This window comes from Engystomops pustulosus, chromosome 4 (assembly GCF_040894005.1).
Source record: "Engystomops pustulosus chromosome 4, aEngPut4.maternal, whole genome shotgun sequence".
NCBI classification, from domain to species: Eukaryota; Metazoa; Chordata; class Amphibia; order Anura; family Leptodactylidae; genus Engystomops; species Engystomops pustulosus.
Genome location: NC_092414.1, coordinates 125,946,630 through 125,968,646, shown reverse-complemented (window position 1 = coordinate 125,968,646; position 22,017 = coordinate 125,946,630). Strand labels below are relative to the sequence as shown.

At 40.1% G+C, this 22,017-nt stretch overlaps 1 protein-coding gene across 3 annotated transcripts in view; it reads left to right on the top strand.

The window, feature by feature from the left end:
- DHTKD1 (dehydrogenase E1 and transketolase domain containing 1) overlaps positions 1–20,926 on the top strand; it is a 47,893-nt gene extending 26,967 nt beyond the window's left edge. For all 3 annotated transcript variants that reach the window (XM_072147360.1, XM_072147359.1, XM_072147357.1), the window contains exons 12-17: positions 5,490–5,596; positions 5,723–5,887; positions 9,033–9,115; positions 10,892–11,061; positions 17,108–17,193; positions 19,334–20,926. In XM_072147360.1, coding sequence (XP_072003461.1) covers positions 5,490–5,596; positions 5,723–5,887; positions 9,033–9,115; positions 10,892–11,061; positions 17,108–17,193; positions 19,334–19,444 — 722 coding nt within the window. In that variant the 3' untranslated portion in view covers positions 19,445–20,926. The remainder of the gene's footprint in view (positions 1–5,489; positions 5,597–5,722; positions 5,888–9,032; positions 9,116–10,891; positions 11,062–17,107; positions 17,194–19,333) is intronic.
- Positions 20,927–22,017: the final 1,091 nt, after the last annotated feature.

Genomic DNA, 22,017 nt, shown 5'->3' with positions numbered 1-22,017 from the left:
ACCAGAGGTTCCACGTAGCTAGGCTGCCTTCTCCGGACCTTGGCATAAGTGACGTAAGGTCAAGGGTTTCAAAAATGTTTGAAGGTAATCTACCATTTTTTTTAATTTTTTTTTTATGCATTGTTAACCAAACATACCTTGAGAATGTTGTCGCTACACTGATGCAGAAAGATATCTTGTTTAATCCCTGACCCGAGTGGTTTTGCTCAAAAACAATTGTAAAATTCAGGACCTTGGAAAAGCTGGGTTGCATGCTGGATACCGTTCATAAACAAATTACATTGAGCTATTGAGCTTCTTGAACTGTCCAGACAGGAATAATCAACCGGAGCTGGATGACTCATACACAACAGCTGAGTGATGGTGCAGCGATTGATAACTTCTGCCTGTCGGGGACAACACAGTGATTACATCATTCTCTGAAGCAGTACATAATTGGAGTTAGAGGAGAGGCGCCGAGCCCTAGGAGCGACAGAGCCTCATTATCATAATGTTATAATTGTTTTTTCAGCAAAACCACTCAGTTCAGGGATTAAACAAGATACATTTCTGAATTAGTGTAACTACAGTATTTTAAAAGTATGTTCTATTGCTGTTTTAGCTCCTATCTCCCTTGGTTGCTCTATGCAAAATCCCAGGGTGTGGACATGGCCTCTCTAAGCAGACACATTATGACCCATCTAGTTTTGTTGGGCCACAATGTAGTTACATTATCAGGGTACAGGTGTATATAAACTTTCATCTGACTTCTGACATTGTACTAACACACTGACACATAGAAAGAGAGATGAGGCAGATCAGAGATGCATAAGATGATTAAACACAGGCTGACATTTTACACCGTTACACTCTGGGCTCTGCTATATCTCACAAACATGGTACTGCCTCCCCCTTCCCCCTCTCCTTGTAGCTTGTATTTTTCAGCCTCTCTCTCTGCACCATGTGCTGACAGGGTGTGATCAGTATGAGCTCCGTGCAGGGGGCGATGCTACAGCCACACAGCATAGACAGACAGTAATTCTCATCTGCATGACCTCATCCAAGAGACAGGTTGGACTTATCTGTGAAATGCTGCATTTTTGTTTATAAAAGTGAGTTAGAGAATGTGTTATTTTGTTATCCTGAGTACAAATAAGAAACTTTTCTTCATATGAATACCCCTTTAAAAAGCAAGTTTATTTGCAAAGGAAAATGCAATGTTGTGGGCCGCAGCTTCAAAGTTGGATATACCTATTGCCAAGAAGTGTCTGTGTCTTTTCCATTGAGGAAAATTGTGCTAATGGTGCTGAATCAAAAAGCAAAATATCTTCTGTAAAAATCATGGGAGATTGACACAACTAAGACTATTTAAGACCAGGTATTACAGCAATATGTACATTGCAAATCCATGAAGAATCACTTTGCGGCTTGAACACCCAGTGATCTTGTCTTCACTTACAGCTGTGTCTGTAAGTTTTTAGTTTTTAGTTATTGATTTAGGTTTAAGTCTGCCGGATCAGCTACCCTAGAAAATGCTGGACATGGAGCCATGTGGCTGAAATTATATAATGGAGATGTGTGCTCCAAGGGTAGACTATGTTTACTACTCTGTAAAGTGGGTATTCTGATGACATCTTGAAAAAGCCACTGGATACAAATTTAATATTTTCTCACTATGCATCAGTCTTTTGTGGCCAAAAGAAAATGGCCAAACACTAGAAGGGGTATATCCGACAGAACACAGAAGAGTCTTGTTCAACTCAAGATTAACCAAAGGCCATAAAACTGACAGATTTCACTTAGGAGGCACAGTTTAAGATGGTCCCTCCAAGCCTGGAGGGGTCATTCCCTTTGCCATTAATCATTGAGCTGATCTTGCTACAGAGCCCCAATACAACAAGATATATGGCAATATGGAATCAACCAAGCAGCTTTGAAAGCATCAGAAAGATTGTTATTCATCATTTTTTTCTGATAAGTGATATGACACACACTCAGCTATATTCAAGCTGCTGGACATAAACTTTTATATGCAGTACAAGAAATTCAAACATAATCCTGAATAAACACAGTTTTACCTGGCAAAATTGGATCAATGTGATGGGTACTGCTATGTGCCGATTCATCATTACTCTCTAGGATAGCTCTTTGGAACTGTAAATGACCAAGATTCCCCTGAATCTAAACTCCATTTGCCCGTGCTTTGTATCCCAGTGATTTTGCAAAATCGATGTCTACCGTATTTTTCGGACTATGCGGTGCATCGGATTATAAGGCGCACATCAATAAATGCCTGCTAAAACATCTAGGTTCATATATAAGGCGCACCTTGAATGACCAGCAGGTGGCAGACCTGTGCCCAATTGAAGGCAGCTGTTGTCGGTAGGTACGGTTCATATATAAGGCGCACTGACTATAAGGCGCACCTTTGATTTCTGAGGAAATCAAAGGATTTTTTGTGCACGGCATATGTGCGGCATATGGGTGATCCCTTACCTGTACAACCTGTTGGTTGATGTCCCTATAAAATTGACATTACAGGATCACATGTCAAGTGAGTGATATATTAACCAAATTTGGGCTGGTTGATACATCATCAAAAATCTAAACTGGTTCCAAATCAACTGAAGGGTTTTTTTTTTTGGGGGGGGGGGGGGGAGGTTATCATGCTGAACTCCAGTTGAATGCTGTTCCTGTTAGAAGAGAAGATTGTAGGATAATAGGAAGTTCTTACAGTTATTTGGACTCAAGATTATATGAGACCTTCAAGTTTTTTTTTTTTACTTTTATCATCCTGGGGCAGATCTCTGGAAATAATCAATTTATTATGGTGGAGGGTCCACAGAAACCTACAAAGAGTAGTATCTCCACTAGTAATCATAACAATGGATGACAGTAATTAGGGATGGGTTGCCCATCCAGAGGCATCTGTAAGTGTTTGGGGTTACACCTTAGTATTGGCCCCCTCCTTATGTAAGTGAACTTACGACTGTCCTTCAGGCTCTACTAACTCCTGTAAAAAAAAAAAAATGGAATTTTTTCAGTGAAATTTTTAATTGGAGAGAAAAGGGGTTGGGCTTTGGTTTTTTTGGTTTTGATGCTTTAAAAAAAAACATATGACTTGTCTATGCTGCAGACTGCACAGGTATTGGCCTCCACCTTTGTTCTCCTGTATAGCTCTTCCCTCTCCCACTGATGTCAGCTCACCACACTGTGACCTCTGTGAAGAAGCAGGAGGGAGGAGCTGTACAGGAGCACAAAGGAGCACATGGCCTTGCTCTCTATTTTTCATGAAGAACCTTGTTAAAAAACAATTAGGTCCCAGTCTAGTTTGTACAGCCTGTATTAGTCATCTCTCCTTTTTTGAACTTCTGCTGGGAATGTCTCTTCTATACCTTAGATTTAGAACAGTGTTTTTACTACCCATAACTATAGCCAAGAAAATATGAGAAACTCATTCATTGTATCATGCATGCCGCCTTTTTTTTTTTTTTTTTTTTTTTTAGTTCTTGAAGATCAAAGGATTCCGCTAGAGCAGTGTTTGCTCCCTAAGTAGCCCTGTCCTCCATATCCTTGGATAAGATTTACGGGGCTGTTCCTGGTCTAATCCTAATATACTTTTGCCACTATAAACTTTATGTACTTTCAGATTATGGCTTATCTTTTGTTAGAAAGGTTTGGTCTTCTGTGGTCGCACTCTTGAGTTTCGCCATTATTCCTCCTAGTATGCCGCTGTGGATGCAATTACATTTTTCCAGTAATTAGTTTTCCCCTGAAGCCTCCACAGCCACAGGTTTTCCCCACCCCTGTTTGACATATGCAGGTTTATGTTAAATGGAACCTACCACCACGAATCTACCTATAAAGGTAGATGGGGTGGTAGGTGGCTCAATAGGACGTGAGGATAGCCCTTTTCAGGGCTAATCCTCACGTCCACACACTGTTTCGATAACTTTTATTATCTTTATATTCAAATTTCCTTATGCGGCTACTGGGGCGTGGAGTAGCCGCATCTGAGGTTACATGGGGCAGCTACTCAACGCCCCGGTAGCCTCTTTTCTCCTCCTACCAAAAATCTTCTGTGCGCAGCTACGAGGACCTGCGCGCCCTCATCCGACGATTCTGCTGCCTGCGCATGCGCAGAACAGCAGGCCCACGCCTGCGCATTCACTGCTCCGGAGCTGAACAAGCACGGGCCAGCTGTTCTGCGCATGCGCAGACAGCAGATTCGTCGGCTACGAGGAGCTGCGCGCCGAAGATTTTTGGTAGGAGGAGAAAAGAAGCTACTGGGGCGTGGAGTAGCCGCCCCATGTAACCTCAGATGCGGTTACTCCACACCCCAGTAGCCGCATAAGGAAATTTGAATATAAAGATAATAAAAGTTATTGAAACCGTGTCTGGACATAAGGATTAGCCCTTAAAAGGGCTATCCTCACGTCCTATTGACCCACCTACCACCCGATCTACCTTTTATAGGTAGATTTGTGGTGGTAGGTGCCCTTTAAGTGATATTTCTAATGACTTCTTGTTTGCATCCAAGTAGGTCCTCTGAAATTAAACTGGTGAAGTGGTGATGAGGGTTTTTTTAAATGGTTCCTGGTGTTTGTTTCCTGTGACTTGTCTGTGCTGCAGACTGCTCTGATCTTGGACCCCGCCTTTGTGCTCTTGTACAGAGGTCACAGTCTGGTGAGCTGACATCAGTGGGAGAGGGAGGAGTTATACAGGAGAACAAAGGTGGAGGCCAAGACCTGTGCAGTCTGCAGCACAGACAAGTCACATGTTGTTTTTTGAAATGCATCTAAACCAAAGCCCAACCCCTAGGACTACACAGAGGATTCTTTCAGGTTGCAATGAATGTTATAACACACAATTAAATTGTAATGCAAATGCTTAGGGAAAGCAGAAAGGCATATTTGCAATGCAGCTGTAATGGTGTTTTGCAACCTGTCTTTAGTGAAAATTATGTCCCTGATGACAGGTTTGTACAGGCAGTCCCTGGGTTACGTACAAGATAGGGTCCGGAGGTTTGTTCTTAAGTTGAATTTGTATGTAAGTCGAAACTGCATATTTTATAATTGTAGATCCAGACAAAAAAGTTGGCCCCAGTGACAATTGGAGTTTAAACATTTTCTGCTGTAATGGGACCAAGGATTATTAATAAAGCTTCATTACAGACACCTTACAGCTGATTATTACAGTCTGGGGCTATAGTAAAGCATTCAGAAAGCTTCACCAGACGTCAGAGGGGTCTGTCTGTAACTATGGGTTGTCTGTAAATCGGGTGTCCTTAAGCAGGGGACCGCCTGTACATAGAAGTTTACAAGGTTCCATGCAGATTTTATACTTCCTCATGGGACTTTTTGCTTTCTCTTTTTGTTTTTAGACATAACATATATCTCTTAAATTCAACAGTAGTACTTGAGTATTTTAGCGTCTAATGTTACATATGTGATAGCAGTCTTATTACTACATGTTTCTTATTACTACTTATTTCTGTGTTTCTGAATCAGGTGAGGCAAAGTGGCTTTTACAGAGTGGAATTGTGATTCTACTTCCACATGGATACGATGGCGCTGGTCCTGAACATTCTTCCTGCCGCATTGAACGCTTTTTACAGGTATTCCAGGATAGAGCAGATTGTATAATTGTGTTGTGTTAATTACCAGATTGCCCAGATAATAGTACTATACTTTTGTATTTATAAAATAACTGCTGGAAACATTTGGATTTCTTTTCTATACAGCTATGTGACGCCACCGAAGAAGGAGTAGATGGGGATACTGTAAATATGTTCATTGTTAACCCCACAACACCTGCGCAGTATTTTCACTTATTGCGGCGACAAATGATAAGAAATTTCAGAAAACCCCTGATTGTGGCCTCTCCAAAAATGTTGCTAAGATATCCGGTAACTATTTTTCTTTATTTAAAAATTATATATTGGTAACAGTTAAAAGAAACCTGTCCTACTATATGAGCCTTTTTGCTTACAAACAAAAAAAATTGCTGAAACTGGACAACCCTTTTAAAGGAGTTTTCTAGTTATGCATTCATAAAGCTTGCCCATGAAAGAAAGTTCTCAAATTTAAATCCCATAGTGATGCTTACACAATAAAGATCATATTTAACCCCCTTCCTTTACAATTTTACTCCAGTTTTATTGCTGTTTTAGCTCCTATAACTCAGTGATGGTCAGTGTAAAATTCCAGAGTGTGGGCAGGGACTCTCTAAGCAGATACTTCATGATTCCTCTGTGCTATGAAAAGCTGTGTGCTGACAATGCTTAGATTATCATGGTACAGTGATTATGATATGGATATAAAACACAATGACACTCTCGGGCTTGCTAACTCGACTATAACATACACAGAGTCAGCACTGCTATATCCCTCCCTCCCAGATAAAGACCTTCTCTTGCCTGTAGCTTGTAGAGTAAGCGGTAGGAAGTGCCTGTGTCTGAGCTGGTCTTGTGATGCAGGGGTAGGGGCAGGAGGCAGAGAGCATTGCAGCAATGAAGAAAAGAGAAGCTGTTCATTAGAAGAAACCGACCATAGTCAGAAGATTTACGGTTGTATCCAGGGACAACCAAAATTGTAAACACCAGGACTGATAGACAGGTTGTAATTATATTTGTGAAATCTGGGTTTTTGTTAACCCCTTAACAACCAGGCCCTTTTTCTTTTTCAATTTTCACTCCCCACCTTCAAAGATCTATAACTTTATTTTTCCATGTACAGAGCTGTATGAGGGCTTGCTTTCTCAGTAACAAATTGCACTTCATAGTGACGGCATTTAATATTCCATGCCATGTCCTGAGAAGCAGTGAAAAATGCATTGAAATTGGCGAAAAAATGCTTTTGCTCCATATTCTTATGGGCTTGAATTTTACAGCTTTCACTGTGCGCCCAAATGACATGTCTCCTATATTCTTTGGGTCAGGGATGCCAAATTTAAATAGGTATTTTAATGTTTTCATACATTTACAAAAATTAGAACCTGTACAAAAAAAAAATTCTTCATTTTGCCACGTTCTGGCGCAGATAACTTTTTCATACTTTGGTGTACAGAGCTGTGGGTGGTGTCATTTCTATGCGACCTTTGATGACTTTTTCAATGATACCATTATGAGGACTGTACAGCTTTTTGATCACTTTTTATAGAATTTTTTTATATTTTGTAAAATTGCAAAAAAGATTTCGACTTTGGGTGCTATTTTACATTACGGTTTTAAATGTCTGGAATAAATATATTTATATTTTGATAGATCAGACATTATGGGACCTGGCGATACCTAACATGTTTATGATTTTTACTGTATATATATTTTAGTTCTAGAAAAATGTGCATATCGCACATTGTAATAGATGGGTTAAAAGGAGACATCCTCGGGTCTTTGTATGACCTGAGGCTGTCACAGCAACAGATCGTTATCTGATTATGTTACAGGGAGCAACGATTTAAGCCAACATGGTGGCGCCCATGGGTCGATGGCAGATTTGATGACAGGGATCGATGGGTTTTACCGGTGGGTGTTTTCTGCAATATAACCACAAAAAAGGAACGGCATAGCAGAAAGCAAATGCTCACCTGCTAAAATGTACTACATTTTAGTATTATAATAATTATTTTAATTTATCAAATAATTTAAAATATTTGTTTGCCACTAGTAAATGAGATCACTGTTATTTTGAAACTAAGGCCCCTTCCACACTTATGAGTGTGATGTGCTGAACCAGAGCTGAACTCAGCATGTCAGTTCAGTTCCGGTTTGCAGCGTTCGGGCCGGGAGATCCAGGCAGCACTTGCTGTGAGCGTGATGTGAGTTCAGCACATCACACTCGCAGGTGTGGAAGGGGCCTTACAGTTGCATCTACACTAGGCAATTTGTATGTGCTGATAGGTTGTTTGCATTGCAGGCTGTTTTGTTCACAAAGAACAGCGATAAAGCATTAACAACTTTGCATTAAAACTCACTCCATTTAACAAATTCTAAAACTGGTGACTCGTATCACTAAAATTAAATTTACCATCTACCAATACCCCACAAGATTTACAGCTATAGCAAAGTATTTAAGTACCAGACTTCAGAGAACACATGGAAAATTGTGGACAGTTTTGGGCACCAGTATATAAAAACGACAGTAGGACTGGAACGGATGCAGAGGAGAGCAACCAAGATTATTAGGGGAACGGGGGGACTAGAATGCAATGACAGAGTAGGTTATTCAGCTTAGAAAAAGACGACTGAGGGGAGACCTCATTGCAGTGTGCAAATACCTGAACGGCTAGTACAAGGATCTCTCCAAAGACCTTTTTTATAAAAAGGGGCATCCTCTACGCCTAGAGAAGAGGTGGTTCTACCATCGCCATAGATGGGGATTCTTTACTGTAAGACCAGTGAGACTATGGAAGTCTCTGCCGCAGGAGAGCAATAATATCACATCTTATGAGAATGACGCTTTCTGTAAGTAGATTTTGTTGAACCGGTGGGTTATTCTGATCACAATATTAGGGGCCAGGAAGGGATTTTTCCCTGTTGGGCCATTTGCCATCAGCTTTGTAGGGTTTTTTTTGTCTTTCTCTGGATCATCATAGTATAATTTAAAAAAAAAACAAAAAACAGGGATTTATTTTCGAAATTAAAAAAAAAAAAAAAACAACAGTTATACTTTCCTGTCTGCAACTGCTGCTTTCCATTCATTTTAATTGCCTTTTTATACACGTTACTGCTGCAGCCAACTACTGACCTCGGCAGTATACTGCATCTTATGTGAATATTTACCCTAAAAGTAGCGGAAGTTTAAAAATCTCACAGATATTCAATAAAGAAGTAAAGAAAACTAAACATTATGCTTAAAAAAAAACTTGCAATATATTTAAACCTAGTCATTGGAACACTACAGTATTTAAGTATCTGTGCAAACCAAAATGATCAAGAACTCAATTTTAATCTTCTGTTTCCATGTGTGTGTGTGTAGTATACATTCATAGATGTGTATAAATTTGATGTGCTTTCTGTTTCATCTATGTTTTTTATTTCAATATTTCTGCAGGCTGCTGTGTCAAGCTTTGAAGATATGGCGCCTGGAAGTACATTTAAACCTGTTCTAGGAGACACTGCTGCAGAATCTAAAAGGTACATTAACCCCTTCGTGACCACTGGTCATTGGTGCCTGAATGTTCAGGTCAATTTTTGATGTACTGCTATGTTTTTTTTAATGACAAAGCTTTACAGATCATAACAATGTTGACTTTTTTTCATGACATGTGAAACTCTAACTTGATTGGATAATTTTATTAACAACATGATTTTTTTCTTTATAAAATTTGCCAAAAAAATTTTCCTATTAAAGTTTTTTTTATTAATAAGTAGTAATTCTTTCCAAAAATGTTATAAATATGTACAATATTATTCCATCACCCTTTCCCAGGTTCAGCTACAGATCTAGAGGGTGCATGTACTTTTGCAAAGTGAAAGTCTGTCCTGCAGCTTCTTCTATATGCTGCCTTCAGCTGACAGGCACACTTCAAACACCTATATCTCCTGAACCCGTGCACCTAGAAACCCATATATGTTAAACAGGAGAGTCTCCCCTTTAATATGATATAACAATTGTGTATGGATGTTTTACAGAACCAGAGATATCCACTCTTCAAGTTACAATCAGAAATAGAAAGCTGTACATAAAAATCTAAAAATGTTATTACAACTTTAAGGGTGGATATATCTGGTTCTGTGAAGCATCCATATATCATATTAAAGGGGAGATTCTTCTGTTTAATATGACACCAAAATTTTGTTTCTATGTTCAGGAGATATAGGCGTTTGAAGTTGGCCATGGTCATGACGTTTATATACGTCCTTTCTGCACCGGGTATGTGCAAATAGTACGTATGTAGCCATATAGCAGTCATAAAGGAGTTAATTATATCCCCCTCCATTAAGTAAGCCATTTGTATTTTGTAAAGTGCTTTACCTTTAAGGACTACACCTGGTTCTGGCTTCAAACAATGGCAGCTGTGATGCACTTAGATAATCTTATGTCTTCTTTTTTGTGGAGCGCTCAGCTGACCTTCTTGTCATGCAGCCGTCTTTGAATGCTTACTTACCCCATTGATGTGAAAAGACAGTTTAGTGCCCCACATGACTGAAGTGTGGGGCACTTCTCCTTTCTTTCTCTACTATTGGGTCTCTGTGCAGTGTGTAGCAAGCTAAGAGCAATGGTTTACCCTTCAAATGTCACAGTCAATAGTGACCATTCAAAATGGTTCCAAAATGGCAGCTTAGCACAAATATATTTATCTTGTTTTTTAAGTTACAGATTATAGTGTAATGATGGTGGATTTAGTGTTGGTCTTTAAAAAAAAATGTATTTGTTTTTTGTTTTTCTTATTCCCACACAGAAAGAGTTAAGGGGTCAGGGCTGGGTTATGGTAATAAAGTGTGTTTGCCCAACTGTTCCACCCAGCATTATAGGGGTCCCCATGACCTTCAAAACTATTACAACTGCCATGGCTTTGTTGGTGGAAAACCTCTTCAATAAAAATGTATCATTGAGATATGTGGTGCCATTCAAAACTACAACTCACACAAGCAAGCAATTGCTAATGTAGCTATATTCATGGGAAAAAAATAAGTTTTCCTCATGCTACAAAGGATTAACCGCTTAGTGACAAGCATTTTTTTAAAGTCTGCAAGTGTTTAATGTGCAGGTGATGATGTTCATTCTTGCTTTAGTTTTACATGCTATATATATGCTCCATTTCTATTCTTGAAATGTTCTGAAATAAACATTTTCTGGCATAATTGTACCTTTATTATATAGCACATTCATACAATTGAAATGTAGAACTCTATTAGTTTCATAAATTGATCATTAGTACTAATGGCTTTTTTTATCCCATGACACAGTGTTAGCACAGTGATTTTCTGCTCTGGAAAACACTACTATGCTTTGGCTAAACAAAGAGAAACATTGGGAGAACAAGGACAAAAATTTGCAATCATGAGGATAGAAGAACTCTGTCCGTTTCCATTAGAATCAATCCAGCATGAGATGGGCAAATACCCAAAAGCCAAAGGTAAATTCAAGTGACAAATTCCTCTTTATGTTTAAAATTTGTTCCAGGCGCTACTAAAAAGTTTGAACAATAAAAATTAAGCATATATTAAACCTCCCCAATCTATTGATTTGTTTATTCTCCCAAAGTATTCTTTGAAATTAAGTGTACATTTGGGAGAAATCCCCCACATATAATTCTGATGAAAGATTCAGATGTATGATATATATATCTATAAACCTCAACAAAATTGTGGGTCCTTGACAAATTCTAAACAAAACAAATTGTGAGACAAAAGTATAATGCACAGTATTATACTTTCAGTATACCGTATATACTTGTGTATAAGCCGAGTTTTTCAGCACAAAAAATGTGCTGAAGAACGTCCCCTTGGCTTATACACGAGTCAATATCCAGCTATAAAGAGTAAAAAATACTTAAAAAATAATAAAAATTATATACTCACCCTCCGGTGGCCCCGATGTGCAGCGCTGCTCCCCTGATGTCCGCGCCGCTTGTCTACAGGCTTCCGCGCCCGTCTTCTTTCTTCTGCCGGGGGCGCCGCCATGTCTTTCCCCCGGGCGTCGCCTAGTATGACGTCAGCAGCGGCGCGTCATACTAGGTGCCGGCCGGGAGAGAGCAGTGGGCACAGAAGCCTGAAGACAGGCGCGGACATCGGGGGAGCAATGCTGCACATCGGGGCCACCGGAGGGTGAGTATATAAGGTTTTTTTTTTTTTGTTTTTTTTTTTAATGCTGGGCAAGGTGTATACCACTGGGGGCAGGCTGTATACTACTAAGGGCAGGCTGTATACTACTGGGGGCAGGCTGGGCTGGCTGTATACTATAGGGGGCTGGTTGGCTATATACTGGGGGGGGGGGCTGTGACCAATGGATTTCCCACCCTCAGCTTATACTCGAGTCAATAGTTTTTCCCAGTTTTGGTGGTAGAATTAGGAGTCTCGGCTTATACTCGGGTCGGCTTATACTCGAGTATATATACGGTAACTTATATTTGAGAGTTTTTTTTTTAATGGGCTTTGCTACTTATTCTTGGGTAGTTTGTGTCACACTTTCAATACCGTATTCATTTTACTAGTGGTGAATGCTTAATCTGTAGTGGTGACTAGTGTTGTAGCTGTGCTTGGTGCGCTCTGGTGTGTGATATCTCTTTACTAAATGTAGCACAGCTCTTCCCTTCTACCTCGGGTCACAGCTATAACAGGCATAACTCAGAAGGGAATGGCAGCGCTGTGTTTAGTGACGAGATCTTGCAACCCAGTGCACCCAAGTGCACTGAATCCAGATACAATCTTGAAATATAAATTCTTTTTTTTTCTTCTCGGTCCTACTGCTACTAACAACACACACAAATGTATGTTAACACAGGTCTTCTAAGGCCGATACTCAACACTGTCTGCAGCTTTGAATAGTCAAACTGAGCTGACCCCACAAGTAGTCCTGTTAAATAGAAGGTTATAAAGTGTTTCCTACATGGCATCAGGGCTGGATGATACGCAAGGCTCCCAGGATGCACTCCCCAGGGCCCCACTATCTTGCCCCCCCATGGGCCCCCCACTAGCTGACAATGTCTTCCGACACATACATTGAGTAACAGCTTGTTCGGGTCCCAGCATCGGCACCACACACTGGCACGTTGCTTCCTGTCAGCTGTGAGACAATTGCCATTCTCTAAGAGCGACATACATTTGTATGTTTCATGTGCGCGGTTGGCACTCCCATATAGTGGGGCATTGCACATTGCTCCCTGAGATTTTGGACAGTCGGATGGCAGTGAGCAGATTAGTTGCACAGCGCTGCTGCTGTCCTGCGAGTCTGTGCCTTGTGTTTATGCTGTGAGCTGAGCTCACAGCATAAACACAGGGGACACAGACATCTCACAGATCTTCCGGTGTGTGAGGTGTATGCAATTTGATATCAGGTGATCCCGTGATGTCAGGGAAAGGGGCGGGGGCCTCCTGGAAAAGCAGGAAGTAAAGGAGCTGCAATGTGTGACTACAAGTGGAGAATTGAAAAATCACAGGGACAGAGTGAGTCATTTGTATGGAGATGTGGGGGCCTGACAGGAAAGAATAATATGATTTCTTAGTGTCAGGGGAGCTTAACTGGAACAAGATTTGTATGTTTTGTGGGAGTGCATGGCTGGTGTGGCTGAGGTGTATGTTACATGGGACTGCATGGCTGGTGTGGCTGGTTTGGTTGAGGTGTATGTTACATGGGACTGCATGGTTGGTGTGGCTGAGGTGTGACTGTTACATTGGACTGCATGGCTGGTGTGGCTGAGGTGTATGTTACATGGGACTGCGCGTCTGGTGGGGGACTAAAGTGTATACAGATGTATTACTGGGGGTTGGCGGCTGTATGTAGATGTATTACTGGGGGTAGACGGCTGTATGTAGATGTATTACTGGGGGGTTGACGGCTGTATCTAGATGTATTACAGGGGAGTTGGAGGCTGTATGTAGATGTATTACTGCGGGGTATGTAGATGTAGTGCTGGGGGTATGTAGATGTAGTGCTGGGGGGATAGTCGATAGGGAGCAGGAGGATGTGTATGTATGCTACATTCAGTGGGGGCCTCCACCAGACTTTGCGCCCAGGGCACCTTACCAACCTTAATCATGCCCTCTTTTGAGCAAAAAAAATAGAGCATGTGCATACCATGAAAGACGTGTCCATACTGTGCATATTCTTGATGGTCTTGCTGGCCAGGAGACCTCTCATGGCTGTGATTCTGCCATTGCCTATAATATGTCAATAGCTAGCTTTGAATGGATGGATAACTCCCCGGCGGTGTAGAGAACATGGGAGAAGTGGAGGTGGGCAGAGGAATGGGCAGCTTACCGCACTTTCACTTGGCAGCAGACATGGCTGAGTAGGACGGGAGCAAAGGGCATCGCAGCTTTGCCCTGCACCTGCCCACATGATGAATTGTGGTTGGCATGCCATGTGGGATGCTATATTCATCCAATATGATTCCCTGTGGTCAGAGTCTACCACTGCCCTCTAGGAGATTATTATGGCATTGAACCAGGGCTGGTTTTAGACAGTATGCGGCCTAGGGCAAAACTAAAATTGAGGCCCCAAAATATTAATCTTCAAGCAGCAGACATAGGTTTTAAAACCATGTGGACGAATGCTACCTTGGCACTGGGCAAGCAAAGCCCTCCAGAAATATATGTATATGTATAAAAAAAATTAGCAGCGCTTTATTCCAGGTATCAGGTGAAATAAACTGCAACGTTTAAAGGGGTTTTTCTGAGACCCCCACAGATTGCAAAAATGCTGCGCTCGGCGACCTCCGTCAGCTCCATAGAGATTAATGGGGCAGAACTGTCTTGCACGGCCGCCTGCTCCATTAGTCTGAGTAGCCAAAAGGGGGAGTTAGGAAGAATACCATATACTACTATGAGACCTGAGTTGTGAATTTATTTTGGTAAAAGGAATTACCTTATATACTCGAGTATAAGCCTAGTTTTTCAGCACAAAAAACTCGGCTTATACTCGAGTAAAAAATATATAGGTTTTTGTGGTGAAATTAGGGGCCTCGGCTTATACTTGGGTCTTCTTATATTCGAGTATATACGGTACTGTAACAACTGTTGCTCCTTATACACCTCGATTACTTCCTTGAGGGATGTAGTTTACAAACTTTATGGTTTTATTTTTTTTATTTAGGTTTTCTATTTCCCCTTCAAGCCTCTGGATTTGTTAGCAGATCCTTTATAATTCTCCAAGTTCTTTATTTATTATTATAATTTATTTGTAATCCAAGTGCTTTATCATTGCGGAGCCCTGCTGTATTTTCTGGCTAGTGTTTAGGATCATATGTAGGGTCTTTCTCACATTAGGAAACCTGGCTTTACTAGTCACAGAGCTGACATTTCACAGTGGCACAAACCAGGGTGTTACATAACAGGCCCCAAACTTTCCAGAAATAATTGCAATTTCCATCTTGGGCATCCATTGCACGTCATATTTGGAAACCACCTGTATGTTCAAATTGCTCATTTCACTATGTGTATTACACTACACCACATATTATACCGTGCTAAATTCTCTAAGGAGTGTGCATTCAAAAATTAGGGACACTTTTCGGGTTCTCTGTTATATACCACTAGGGCTCTCCAAATGCATGTAAAATATTTCTGTCAAATTTGGATTCTAAAAGGCAAACATCCCTCTTTCCCTCTGCTGCGCGCCCATACAACCTTTTATATGCACACGTAGGGTACTTGTACACTCGGGAGAAATAGTTTTACATATTTTTGAGGGTTATTACATTTTTTTATCCCTTGTGGCTATAAAAAATTACGGATAAAGTGAACTTTATAGAAAATTTCTCACCTTTTTCCTTTTTAGGGCCTAATTGAATCAAACACCTTTTACGGGCAAATGTATTACACCTTGCTAAATTCTCCAAGGGGTGCACTTTCCTAAATGTTGTCACTTGTTGGGGTTCTCCTCTGTTTTGTACCACTAGGGCTCTCCAAATGCATCCTGACACATGTAAAGGATTTCCGTAAAATTTAGCTTCTAAAAGGCCAACATCCCTCTTTCCCTTCTGAGCCCTACTGTGTACCCATACAACCTTTTATATTCACATGAGGGGCTATTCTACACTCGGGAGAAATGGTTTTACACATATTTTGGGGGGGGGGTTGTTTCATCTTTTATCCCTTGTGGCTTACAAAAATTAGGGGTAAAAGGTTTTTTTTTGGGGGGGGAGGGGATTTTAATCATTTTCCTTTTTGGGGCCTTATTGAATGAAACACCTTTACAGGCAAATACACAAATTACACCTTGATAAATTCTCCAAGGGGTGTACTTTCCTAAACGGTGTCACTTGTTGGGGCTCTCCTCTGTTTTGTACCACTAGGGCTCTCTAAATGCATCCTGACACATGAAAACTTTGTCAGCTATATTTGTCCTCCAAAAACGAAACAACGCTCTTTCCCTTGCAAGTGCCCCCTTGTGCCTGTACAGCAGGCTACAGTGACAAAACGGGCATTGACATACTCAGGAGGAATTGCAATAAAAATTGCAAAATGCATTTTCCTTTTTAACCCATTGTGAAGGTGCAAATTTTAGTGTTCAATGAATATATTGTTAGATAAAATTACATTACTGTAATTTCACTTCCATTTATTTTTCACCCTCCATATAGGCCTTTTAAAGTCACTTTTAACTAAATTGGCCCTGCAAAAATAGGTTTTGATGATTTTTGTGAAAAAATCACACCTAAAGTTATAAGCCTCCTAACATCCTAAAAAAGGAAAGGATGTTTGAAAAATGATGCAAAGTTAAAGCAGACACATGGAAAATGTTATCAACAAAATAACTTGATAACTAAATTTCCAAAAATAGAACATTTTTAATTTGGAAAATCAGTTTTTTTAAATAATTTTGCGAAATTTCCATTTATTAAATAATTAAATATTAAACATATTGCTTACATTTCTCAACCAACATGAAGTACAATATGTCACAAAAAACAATCTCAAATTCACCTGGATATGTTTAAGTGGTTATAACTTAGGAACGCTTTAAGTGACACATGTCAGATTTAAAAGTAAAAGACTTCATTTACATATAATAGTTTGATGTAATGTGTTGCCCCTGTGAATAATTGTTTGCAATGTGTTAGTGTGGGCTATTACCGTAAGTATGAAATGACATCCATTAAATTAAATCTATCACATAGATGCAGCGCTTCGAAACCAAGCATACTTAAATGCTGGTGTGTGCCCCATGAAACAGGATCTTTTTTCTTTTTACTTGTAATAGCTTAGTTTTTGAGAAAACTGCTTTTTAAAATGATACAAATGAGCCTCAGGAGCTCCTGGCACAGAAGCCCCTTCTGGCTACATTACTTGCTAATTATTCAAGCCTCTTTTCTTAAAAAGGAAGATTAACACAACACTATTTATCAATCTGTTTTACTGACTTACCATTATCTTTACCATATTGTATCAGTGATTAAGTACTTTACCTTAAACAACATAATGTTAAATTCTAAGTTAAAAAATTTTACTCTAAATTTACAGATTTCATTTGGAGTCAAGAAGAACCACAAAATATGGGTGCTTGGACGTTTGTTGCACCTAGGTTTGAGAAACAGTTGGGGCTGAAGGTAAGTCCTCTGTATAAGTCCAGTTTCACATTAGTCCGTGATCAGGGATGTTATTAGTCCGTGGCATGGCACTTCTCACACCTTTGATCACAGACTAATATGAAACCTTTTATGTGCTATAAAATCTAAACTTGATGAATAGAATCTCACAAACAAGTTGGAGATGAAACTGTAAGTTATAGAAGATGAACAGTTTATCCTGATAATCTTGGTTTACCAATTACATGGGCAAGCAACAGATTTCTGAAGAGTTTTTGTGCCATATTATTTGTTAAATCGTACAGTTAAAATAAAATTACAAATCTGCAAAAAACAATATGGCCCAGAATACAGGAAGACGTTAAATGCAATAAAGTAATTAATTCATATTTGGCTGTTAATGTTTTAAATTAAAAATAAGCTTTTTAAAAATAGTAAGCAGTTTTTTAAATTATCGACATTTGTTAATAGGTGTGTAACTAGAAGAGGCTGGGCCCCATAGCAGATTTATGCATGAGGACCCCCTTCTCCTTAAAAAGGGGCATATGTTATGCCATGACGTTTTGTAAGGCACTATTATGATTTAAATTCAATAAAATCTTGTTGAAACTAAAAAAAATATACCGTATATACTTGAGTATAAGCCGACCCGAGTATAAGCCGAGACCCGTTTACCACCAAAAACGGTGAAAACCTATTGACTCGAGTATAAGCCGAGGGTGGGAAATGCATTGGTCAGTCCACCAGTAAATGGCCAGCCAGCCTCCAGTAGTATATGGCCAGCCTGCCCCCATGTGGCATACGGCCAGCCAGCCCTCAGTTTCCCAAGCCCATAAAAAAAAGAAAATGCCCTCCGGTGCCCCGATACTCATCACGGCTCCCTATCCTGACGTCATCAGCTGCAACACCGCCGCATCATAGTGTGCGCTGGCCGGCAGATCGCATGGACGTGTCTCTGACGGCTAATACAGCAGAGAGAAGACCGAAGAGGAGCCGTGCCGAGGAACGCCCCTTTCTGTGCATGGGATTGTGTTGTGGCGTGCATTGTGCAGCCGTGACACAATACTAGCTCAGACACTTCATAAATACATGTGGAACTGCTTTGCACATGTATTTATGTCTAGTTAGTAAAAGTGGGCCACATTGTATAGTATGTACACATTATATACACACATAGTATATATACATCAAATACTTAAACATACAGTATATAATCATACAAATCTACATACATTATATACACACACCATACATCAGGTACACACACGTACAGCATATACATACAGTATATAATGCATATACACATACAGTAAAAACACACGTATATACAGCATATATATTATATATACAGCAGATACACACACACACACATTAAGTCCAGCAGCACCAAGATTGCCAAATAACTCCAATATCCTGGTCTTGACACACCAGACAATTATATCCAAGAAAAAAATGAGACTGCACTCCAAGGTAAATGTGAAAAAACGGATGGGAGCTTTATTAGCCCAAGTGCAACGTTTCAGACCCTATTCCAGATCCTTTTTCCTGAATAGGGTCTGGAACGTTGCACTTGGGCTAATAAAGCTCCCATCCGTTTTTTCACATTTACCTTGGAGTGCAGTCTCATTTTTTTCTTGTGTATGTATGTGTGTATATATATATATATATCTCTTGCACACATGCATGAATGTCTAAAATAAATCGCACAGCATGAATAAATTATGACATGACCATGCCTCCGGGTCCATTAACATGGCGAGTAGCGGCTGCTACAGCGGTAGTTACTCCACTGATGATCACACTGTATTGTTGTGTAATTGGGAAGATTTCCCACCACGTATAATGAATGCCATTTGTCACTCCCAGAGTTCTAGGTCAAAGTCTATACCTCTTTTTTTTGTGTACGTGTTTATATGGATTTTTTATTTTACTGTAGCAAAAAAATGCTTCTGTATTTTATACAGAAAAAACCCCCCAATACAATGTAAACCAAACAAATGGATGCAAATAGCATACACTTGCCCTTAACTGGGTGAATTGAGGCCCACTAATTGTTTATGCTGAGAAATCTTTCTGCACATACATTGAGACACTACAGAACAGCTTACATGAGTTCTTGTATACGCAGTAATTTCAAACTAATATTTTACTTTCATTTTAGCTGCAACTTGTAAGCAGACCTGCTCTTCCTGCGCCTGCTGTGGGAATTGGGACTCTACACCAGCAACAACAAGAAGAAATCATTAGGAAAACCTTTGCAAAACTAGAATAAATATTTTGTCCTGAGTCAATTTTGGACCCTATCCAGACCTGCTCCTCTTTTCAACTATTTTACCAATTGGATGAAACAAGCTAATTCTGGTCTACATAACTTTTTATTCCTCTCTGAACTGGGATCAAAACTTGTCAGTTGTTTGTCTGCTAAAATGAATCTTTTCAAGCTTCTAGTGTTAATAGAATTATAAAATGTATAAAGACAACCATCTAGACTGCAACCTCTGTAATATGTACTATAGGGATTGCCTAGTTTTATTGGGGGAAGAAGGAACATGTCAAGTGGTTTTTCTTCTGGAAACTGTTCCCAGCCTGTGAAACATCAAGTAATGACTTTTTCTATGGTTCTGCTCACAAAGCTTTCTGTTGCCTAAAAGTCAAACTATGAGATCGACATGGGCATTAAAAGCTTGTATGGTACAAAAAAAGGCTACGCGTTATGGACTATGTAACAGTCCTTAATAAGGACTACATGTAGTAATGCAGTCATTGTACTATATTATGCCCTTATTTGCATAACTGACATGTCCCTCACCGTCTGACCGCAGTCTCCCGCCCTGCTGAAGTGTCAGTCAATCCTGCTACCTGGTGACCGCAAAACTAGATAAAGCTGCGCCCCAACCACCATGACTAGTTAAGGTTAATTTGCATATGTTAATCTAAGCTTTTAATGATTATATATTAGCTTTCTGCTGCTTAAAATTCAAGGCCAGTTTAGGCTACTTAATATGTTCCTTTGAAGCTACCTACACAGTTCAGTGCTGCTTTGACCTCTACCACCCTCTTAGCAGTTACTTTTTACCTGCATAGTCAGCAGCTTGTCGGTCACTTTAAGAAAGGCACGATGACCACTGCACTCCTGACTACAGCAGGCTCATAAACTATGTGTCTAGTATAGAGCTCAGTGATCAGATGTGATGAGAAGTGCAAGTATTGGAGAGTATAAAATGTAACAGCATGCAGAGCTCTAGTCTCTACAACTGATCAACACTTCTGACATACCAGAAGACTTTAAAATGATGGCTCCCCATGACATTTTTTCATAACAATGATTTTAAGTTTTTTCTCCTACAATAGGAAAACTGGATCTCGCCAGGGAAAAGAAGAAAATCATCAGCCCCACCTTGTTCTTAAATACATTAGAGATAACCAGTGGCCTCTAAACTCGGATCAATTATTTGTCTTCCTTCTTCACTTACCATATGTATCACTACTATATCTTACCATATTGTAAAATGGGGAAAGCCACTACGCGTCTGGTACATAAGGATCAGGTGTTGGTTAAATGTCCCAGATTAATAAGACCATTTCCTTTAAGGAAAGGTACTTGTTAGTCTTTTGGCTACAGCAGGGGTCTCAAACTCGCGGCCCGCGGGCCAACTACGGCCCGCGGGACAACATTTTGCGGCCCCCACCTGGAAAAGCACCGCCCGCCGTGTATTCACGGCGGCGGTCGGGTCGCGCTGCATGGAGAGGGCTCACGGGCTGAGCCCTCTCCATAGCCGGTAAGTCTTTGCTGCATATTGCAGCAAAGGCTTACCGGTAACACCCGCGATCGGTGCTAGCACCGATCGCGGGTGCTTTCACAGCGATGGCTGCCGGCAAAGCTGCCGGCAGCCTTAAAAAGATAGCGGCGCATGGGCGCCGCCATCTTACCTGGGATCGCCGCTCCCCCGGGGGCAGCGATCCGTCTCCATGGTAGCCTCGGGTCTTCCGTAGACCCGAGGCTATTTCGTTTTAACCCCTTCATTACAATGTGCTGATAGCACATTGTAATGAATGAGGAGGAAAATCCCCATATACTGCCATACTGTAGTATGGCAATATATGATAGGATCGATCAGACAACCTAGGGTTAAAGTACCCTAGGGAGTCTGAAAAATAGTATAAATAAAAATAAAAAAAAGTTTTTAAAAAAAAAATTATAATAAAAAAACATTAAATTTCAAATCACCCCCCTTTCCCTAGAACTGACATAAATATAAATAAACAGTAAAAATCATAAACACATCAGGTATCGACGCGTCCGAAAATGCCCGATCTATCAAAATATGATAACGTTTTTTACAATGCGTTTAACCCCGTTACGGAAAATAGCGCCCAAAGTCGAAAATGGCACTTTTTTGCCATTTTGAAAAATATAAAAAAATCTATAAAAAGTGATCAAAAGGTCGTACAGTCCTAAAAATGATATAATTGAAAATATTGTCATATTTCGCAAAAAATGACACCACCCACAGCTTCGTACACCAAAGTATAAAAAAGTTATTAGCGCCAGAAGTTGGCAAAATCAAAAAAATAATTTTTGTACAGGTTTTAATTTTTGTAAATGTATGAAAACATTATAAAACCTGTACAAATTTGGTATCCCCTTAATCGTACCGACCCAAAGAATAAAGTAAACATGTCATTTGGGGCCCTCAGTGAAAGACGTAATATCCAAGCCCACAAGAAAATGGCGCAAATGCATTTTCATTGCATTTGGAATTTTTTTCCCGCTTCCAAGTACATGGCATGGAATATTTAATACCATCACTATGAAGTGCAATTTGTTACGCAGAAAACAAGCTG